Below are 8,646 nucleotides of genomic sequence, written 5' to 3'. Positions count from 1 at the left end.
TTCCTTCCTTCCTTCCTTCCTTCCTTCCACACATCTTTATTGTTGAAAGTATTTCATAGTCTTCCTTTTCCCCGCATTAACCTCTTCCAGCCTGCTTCCACCGCCCCCTCCCTGCCCCCCAGGCCCTCACCACCATATTGTCTGTATCCGCAGGTTATGCATATATGCATATAAGTTCATTGGTTGACCTCTTCCCACCCACCTTCCCTCTGAGGTTAACAGTCTGTTCATGTTTCTATGAAACCAAGGCTTTCAACGGGGACAGACACACCTTCAGCTTTCTCTTTTTATTCTGTTAAAATATCTGTATATCCTTTTCATCACATAATTGATTATTTGCAGTGCTAACATCTTAAGGTTAAGGAGGACTGGAAATCCATGTTACTTTGAGATTGGAACAGTAATGAGCAGTGACAATGCCAAAATCTTGCGAGGAGTATTGGTTGCCAAAGCACGTTAAGATTGTATGACCAAGCTTGTGTGCAGTGACATATGGAAAACAGCAGACCAATTTCCAGCCCATTTTTTCTTATAAACCTAAGGGAAAGGCTTATGAAAACTCTAAAGGGAAAGGATTTTTCTTGGCTTGGCATACCTTTCCCAAACTTGGCAGTAGCTATTACCTGCCACACAAAAACAAAGTGAAGCAAAATTTCATGTGTATATCTCTTAGCCATATTTTTTCCTATTTCTAAGGAAGAACTAAAGTCTAATGGATCAGCTAGATCAGTCCCAGTAGATATGTTATGATAATCAAGTGGCTTTTAGACATTTACATGATCAGTCTCTCAGCCAGTGACTTGAGCCAATTCCCACCATTGGTGTCCTTCTCGCCCTCTCTGTTCGGCACCGTTAGTTCCTAAGTCAGCACATACACACCCTAAGTGATGACTAGACTCACAAAATAGAGGGGGCCTCCTCTGTAGGAACCTACACCGTTAGAAATAAGGCTATCATGAGATTATTTTAATCACACCAACCTCTCTTCTAGATTCCCCAAGATATGGACACTTCTTAATATTAACCAATAGCCTGAGGAAATATTAACTTCACTAACTCAGTTCAGTGATTGGAGTCGAGTCTGATTTACAGAATATTTCCAAAGAAGGTACTTTGTCGCTTTCAAGCACACAGAGTAAACTAGTGGGGTATTGCTTTTAGGGCTTTATTGAATGGATTCGCAAATGCTGAGTTTTCGTTGTTTTTTGGATTATATGGAAGCTGGTGAAGACACCCACTAAATTTCTCCCCCTGACTAATTAATCTATGCTGCCTATTTGTACCTTTACTTTTCAGAGAAAATCTTTTTGGGATAGTACAAGCCGGACTACAAACAAAATATCCCCAATTCCATATTAGTAGGGTAATCCATTCTTTCTCCACCCAGCATCATGTACAAGTTCTGTGGAGAATGTCCAGATGACCAAAATGCACTCCCTACTTCAGTGGAGGTACAAGGATGTCAAATAATGAAATGTGAACATGATTGCTTTGTTCTTTGTCTCTCTTACCAGGATTTCTGTAAAACTGGAAGGGAATGGATAAACAATTTCTCAATAATTCCTTTTTCTTTAGTTGTTCAGGTTGGTTTCCCATGCCTTGGAAAACAAGATGGAGTGGCAGCATTTGAAGTGAATGTGATTGTAATGAACTCTGAAGGCAACACCATCCTACAAACGCCTCAGAATGCTATCTTCTTTAAAACGTGTCAACAAGGTAATCAGTGATGGTGACTCAAGAGAAAGCTCATAAGGCTTCCAGGTGTGATTTGGGTCAAAAATTATAGGTAGGTAGGTAGGTAAGTAGGTAGGTAAGTGTTAGTGTAATTATAATAATACCAATGGGAGGAGCGGGTGATACACACAGGGGCCAGTAACTGTACCTAGAAAGACTTTCTCTGCGTTGATTCCACTCCTATTTTAGGAACTGTAATACCTCCTTTAGAATGCCCTGCCTTCTACCTCCCTCCTTCCCCTCGTCCAATGCATCCTTTGGGAGTCCTCAGGGGTATCTCACCTATGGTCATGACTTCCCCCCTTTTCTTGTTCTGGATCCCCATAGCAAGGTTGGCAGTCATAGCATCAACTGCCACCCGTCAAGGCAACACTCCCCACTCCCCTGCCCAAAGCTTGGTGCTGCTGACTTCCATGGAGGACAGGGTGCCACCATTATGCTTGCGATCTCCACCAGGCAAAGGCACCTCATCCCCACACTCTGGATGCCCACTTAAGCATGCAGGCCTGGCTCCTTTCCCATCCTGGTACAAACTTTTCCAGCATAGAATTTAAGCTCTGGAAACTTTCCGTGCTGTAAAGATGCACCAAGAGATCATTCCACCCTCTGAGAGTGAATATTGAGAGCATGGTCATTCACTCCATTTCAGCATGAAATTAAGCAGGTACAGTAGATTGATAGCTGGGGATGACGGCAGAATAAGGCTTCCTTTGCCTTCTTCCATGAGTCCCCTACTGTTCGAAGTCAGATTGAGAGATACACAATCTTATTTTGAAGAAGACTTGAAGTCCAAGTGGTTTAGAGAGAAAGGGGTAGAAGTATCGGTATTCAATGAATTATGATCATTGGTACACTGTGGAAAATGACCACTCCCTCTTCATGCTCGCTGTAGTTAACCCAACATTTCAAAGGTGTCCACTTAATCTTGTTTCTTTCTCTTTGGTGAAGCTGAATGCCCAGGAGGGTGCCGAAATGGAGGGTTTTGTAATGAGAGGCGTGTCTGTGAGTGCCCTGATGGATTCTATGGCCCTCACTGTGAGAAAGGTAAAGGCGCTTCCCTGGCTTGCTCCCTAAGGACATGGAGGTCACACAGGAGCCCCACGTGAACTTTTAACACATCCTGAAATTATTTTTCTGGTCACATTATAAGGGTTGACGAAATCTTCAAAAAGCCACAGAAGAGCTATTGGAAATTATTTCGTCTAGGAATGGTTTTTTGTTAAATCCAAATATGTGGTGACAGGGTCAGAGAACTTTGGCGCAATGTGTACATTTTTTGTGACCACTCCTCCCTTGCCCTGACCCCGAAAAATATTAACGATTATATACACTATACTTTGACATTATCTTATAAAAATTTTGAGTTTTTTTCACTCTACCTAAGTTGCATTTTAAAAGCTAGTATTCTGATTGATTTGAAAGTTTCTTCTCCAATTAAAAGTAACTTAATTCACAATTAAGTCTATCCCTGAGTTATGAAGTTTCTTTAAGGCAAAAAATTTTAAAAAGATGAATATCATTTGTGTAGTGAGTACATCCATTTAAGTGAAATCGCTATTAAGGAAGTTATATGAAAAAAAGAGATTAAAAAAAGAGAAAATGTGTATTAACCACAATATACTTAAATACTAAGAGTTTATTTGACCAAAATAATGAATATATTTTTCATTTTCAAAAAGTAAGAATTTGTCTTGTTTGCATTTTATTTTAGTAAACCAAGGAAATAGGGCAGGAAAAAAATATTTACAGTCTTAAGACTACATCTTAGTTGAAATAATAATTCTGGGCAAATTTTCATCAGTCATTCAAAGAGAACAATTCCAAAATTCTCTTCCATGAAAATGGTTAAAAAAAACCATTATGAAAAAACATTCTTATTTATAGCACAAAAATAAATTTTAATTTAGATGTAATTTAATTTAACTTACATCTCTTAAGAGTGACAGTTTTTTAGTCAACCAGCAAGCTTGAAAATGTAGACCTGTTATCGTATTGACATTTTTAAAATGCTGCTGCCCCCAAACCCTACTTGGCCTTAATCAGAGCTCTCTCTCCCTACTAGCCCTCTGCACACCACGATGTATGAATGGCGGGCTTTGTGTTACTCCTGGTTTCTGCATCTGCCCACCTGGATTCTATGGAGTCAATTGTGATAAAGGTAACACGTGTTGTTGTTTTTAAGAACAAGGACTTTTCTGCTTTTTCTTGTTAATCCTCACCCAAGGATATTTTTTCCATTGATTTTTAGAGAGAATGGAAGGGAGGAAGGGAGGGGGAGAGACACAGAGAGAAACATGGATGTGAGAGAGAGACACACAAATTGGTTCCCTCTCACACATGCCCCGACAGGTCTGGGGCTCAAGCCTGCAACCCAGGTACTTGCCCCTGGGTATCAAACTCTTGACCCCTTGGTGCCCAGGCTGATGCTCTAACCACTTAGAACACTGGCCGGGGCTCTATTTACTTTTTAAAAGACATATTTAATATATCATCACTCTTAATAACAGTGTGTGTCACTTAGCTGGCTGCTGTAATAACTTTAACCTCAACTTATAGTGTAGCTTAACACGGTAAAAGTTTATTTTCACTTACAGAATGCTCCTGTGCAGAAATTACCTACCTGGTCAGTGGGCAGGGCAGCTTTGCTCCATGCAGTGACTCAGGGACTCCGGGGCCTTCCATCTGTGGTCCTATCTAGAGTTTTGGAGCTCTTTGGATCCAGCCAATAAGCAGAGAAAGAGAGATTGGAGCAGGCACCACTTAAAAACAAAACACACACACACAAACCTGGCTCAGTAGTGACCCACAGAAGTTCCATACCTATTCCATAGGTAGGAATTAACCCCATGGTTCTCCCTAGATGCAGGCAGGAGAAATGTCATCCCTGGCAGAGCAGCTGTCTTCCACTGACAACTGAATGGAAGGGAAGCTGGATTTTTGTGAACTAGCTGTCCCTGCCACATGGGTTTTTGGTAGATCCTAATCAGTTTTTTAAGATGGAGATGAAACAACCTCCAAATTGCCTGGCCTAGAAGTCCACTGGCCCCCAGTTCAATGCTCTGTTTACAGATCACATCCCTGAGAGATCAGGTTCCACCTTCCTATAATGCAGCATCACAGCCAGAGTTTACTCTTTTTTTAAAAAAATATATTTTATTGATTTTTTACAGAGAGGAAGGGAGAGAGATTTAGAGTTAGAAACATCGATGAGAGAGAAACATTGATCAGCTGCCTCCTGCACATCTCCTACTGGGGATGTGCCCACAACCCAGGTACATGCCCTTGACTGGAATCGAACCTGGGACCCTTGAGTTTGCAGGCCGACGCCCTATCCACTGAGCCAAACCGGTTTCGGCCAGAGTTTACTCTTAAAAAGTGAATTCAAACTCAGTCCTAACTATTATTGAATGATTTATACTCTTTATAAGATGCCTATTTTGCCCAGTTCACATCTTTTATGGAAAAAGATTAAAAAATATACTGCAAAGGGTATTCACTTAATGAAATTGTCCTTGTGTTAAAAGTGATGGTTGCATGAGTAGGGCACTATTTTTAAAATAAATATATGCTTGAAATAAAATGAGTGTTAGTTTTTAGAAATGTCTCTTCAGTGATAATGCAGTTAGCACCAATTAAGACTGAAATGAGCAGCTTTAAAAATAAATAATAAAAGGAAGAAAAACTAAAGGAAAGCGCATGAGTCAGAATAAAAATTGCCTGCTATTTTCTGTAACAGAGTACTTTCATACAATTATCTGACTTTATTCCCAACAACCTTTTGAGATATGTAAAATGTTACCCATCACTTTCGCAGTTAAATGAGGTTTACAGAGCTCGAGGGGCTTGGTTCAAGTCTTCCACTGTACCATGTTGACACTTAGGCCACCTGTTTCGGGTCCTGGTTCCTCCAGGAGTCACTCTGGATCTGGGAAAATATCTCGATATCTCTGTAGGTCCTGCTTTTCCCATTCCTTAACTGGAAATTAACCATTGACCCCTAATCCTCCACCCCACAGCTAATTGAGATAATATGTGAGACCATCTCTACCTTTTATTTTTAAACTAGAGGCCCAATGCACAAAGATTTGTGCAAGAATGGGCCTTCCTTCCCCTGGCTGCCGCCACCGCCTTCATTCCGGCCAGAGCCACCTTTATGCCTTTGCTCCGGCCTGAAGCCGCCTTTCCGCCTTCCCACACTGCCCAGAGGCCTGGAGCAGCTGGGGAGGTGAGGAATGCCCCTGGCCACTTGGCGCCTGTGTATGCAAATTAACCCGCCATCTTTGTTGTGTTAATTTGCATACTCACTCTTGATTGGCTGGTGGGCATCGCGAAGGTATGGTCAATTTACATCTTCCTCTTTTTTTAAAAAAATATATTTTTATTGATTTTTTACAGAGAGGAAGGGAGAGAGATAGAGAGTTAGAAACATCGATGAGAGAGAAACATCAATCAGCTGCCTCCTGCACACCTCCTACTGGGGATGTGCCTGCACCCCAGGTACATGCCCTTGACCGGAATCGAACCTGGGACCCCCCAGTCCGCAGGCCGACGCTCTATCCACTGAGCCAAACCGGTTTCGGCCATCTTCCTCTTTTATTAGTGTAGATAATCTTTTAAAAGTAGAGCATTGAGTTAGAAATAATTTAAAAAATTTGTATTCATAAAAATTAAGCACTGATGACACTGATAATAATTAACAGCCAGTGAGTAAAATTCTTTATTGTGAATCTTTGTTGGTTTTTTTTACTTATCTAAATTTAGCATTCAGCATCTCTGCTATTTCAAAATTGGGCATTTCTTGAAGCTGAATTAAATTCATGTTATATCGAAACTATTAGGAAATAAAGCAAATCCTTCAAAGATTTGGATGAGGAACTCAGGCATTAGCAGGTTTAACAACACTTGTGAGCCCTGATTACCCAGATATGGCTGTTATTGATGTAGGTTGCACAGTGTAATGTCAGTGGCATTGTTTTTTCTATTGGTATGGGTTCACAAACACTACATGATCACTGTTGAAGGAAAATATCTACATCCCAGTACATTTTACACTTGGAAATATTTTACCTTTAAATGAAAAGTTTTCTTCCTTGTTAGATTCCAAATAATTTTTAAAATTCTTTTAGAAAATCTGTTGAAATTTCATTTGGTCTCACTAGAGACCAGGAAACATTTAAAAACATTGTTTTACTCCCTCAACAAAAAATGCTGTTATTGTTTAGAGGGAATATAGAGCTTTTGAAAAACTGTTTATTTACTGGCATGGAGCTAGACCTTAGCTCTATATATTTAAAGAAACATTAAAGAGTAATTTTCATTGGCTCTTGGAACATCAGGCACAAATTTCAGGAACTGAGTAGTTAAGTATTGGCCTGCGTACGCTCCGTGCCTGTGAAAGTCACTTACTGTCTGCAGTTCATTTTTCTGGTCAAGAATGATTGCACAGCAGAAATGTTGATGAGCTTGGTCAGGACAGTAACATATTATGCAAATACTAAGAGTGTGGCCAGACTCTATGACCAGCTTTGTGATATTCTGTAACTGTCAAATAAGCTCCCAGGTTCACTGCATTCTACATGTTAATAAGGGACAGTGCCCAGAGGGCTGCAGCCAAGTGGGCACTGATCCTGATGTTTTCACATCATATTATCGCCAGGAGAAGCTGGGACCAGTGGGGAGACAGGACGCACTCACAGACTCAACTTCCAGCCCTAACAATCCTAGCACCAAGAAGCAAAGAGGAAACTCTAACAGCTGGTCCTCCTAAATCCAAATTCTGAATCCTATACCCAAATGCTGCTGCTCCCCTCCCTCGCCAACCCCCCGCCCCCGCCTCTACGCTAGGAGGCTTGATTTTGCCTAAAGAGTACATCATTGTCTTAAGCTGAGAGATACTTAGGATTTTAAACAAAAACATTTCTCATTTATGATATTCATAGAACATTCTAGTTGGACTTCTTTTCCACAAAGAAAGCACACACTTATGACTTTTGGATTGCCTTTCTGATTTTCCTACTGGAAGGTTACTTCAGCTTTTGTTCATCTATAGCCAACTTTGGCCTGTTTTATATAGGACAAGAACAAATAGGCTATATAACTGGAATTGCTGAGAATCTGAGAATCCAAGCTTTTATTTTAATCTCTTTTATAGAATGAGCCAACTTGTCTATTTTTAGATGTTTGCTCCTTTCTCCCCTCCCCCATCCCCATTTCTATCCTCCCTCTATTTTAGGTGCCAGTGAACAGTCATTGACACTGAGAGAGGGTTTAGTGCGAATCCCACAGTTGATTTTTACCTGGATGGCCCAGTGAATTGGACGCCCACAATAATATACCCAAGTTCTTCATCCCTGGCTCATGCTGCTGCCACTTCCCTGCCTATGGCGCCTCACAAGGGTCGGCAGGCTGTCTCTTCCTGAGTACAGCAATCCTTTCTTCCAAACACCATAAAAAGTCAAATTTTAAAAAATCCCTTTTACATAAGATGAATCTCTGTTCTTATTCTGAAAAAAAAGTTGCTTTCTCCTTTGTTGGATCTGAATACTTAGGATTTCTCTTTCTTTTACCTATTTAAACTTTGAAAGTTTTCTTCATTTTCCTTTTCCTTTAGCTTAAAAAAGGAAGGGGGGTGTTTCCCATGGAGCATTATGTGGAAGTAGGACATTACTTCCCTTTAGACATTGTATTTCTTCCTTTCACTATTGCAAACAGCTTTTAAGGCAAATCTGGCTCAAGAATCTACACTAATAAAAGAGAAACATGGTAATTGGCATACGACCGCTACCCTTTTCATTGGCTAATCAGCGAGATATGCAAATTAACTGTCAGCCAAGATGGTGGCCGGCAGCCAGGCAGCTTGAAACTAACATGAGGCTTGCTTGCTTCAGTGACGGAGGAAACCAACGTTCCCCG

The 8,646-nt window shown here is 40.7% G+C and overlaps 1 protein-coding gene across 1 annotated transcript in view; it reads left to right on the top strand.

Annotated features, from left to right (window-relative positions):
- Positions 1-8,646, top strand: part of WIF1 (WNT inhibitory factor 1) — a 74,597-nt gene that overhangs the window by 52,678 nt on the left and 13,273 nt on the right. Inside the window, exons 4-6 of the mRNA XM_006769621.2 lie at positions 1,576-1,716; positions 2,683-2,778; positions 3,797-3,892. Coding sequence (XP_006769684.1) covers positions 1,576-1,716; positions 2,683-2,778; positions 3,797-3,892 — 333 coding nt within the window. The remainder of the gene's footprint in view (positions 1-1,575; positions 1,717-2,682; positions 2,779-3,796; positions 3,893-8,646) is intronic.

Source organism: Myotis davidii, unplaced genomic scaffold, assembly GCF_000327345.1.
Source record: "Myotis davidii unplaced genomic scaffold, ASM32734v1 scaffold523, whole genome shotgun sequence".
NCBI lineage: Eukaryota > Metazoa > Chordata > Mammalia > Chiroptera > Vespertilionidae > Myotis > Myotis davidii.
This window is presented reverse-complemented; position numbering and strand designations above follow the sequence as displayed.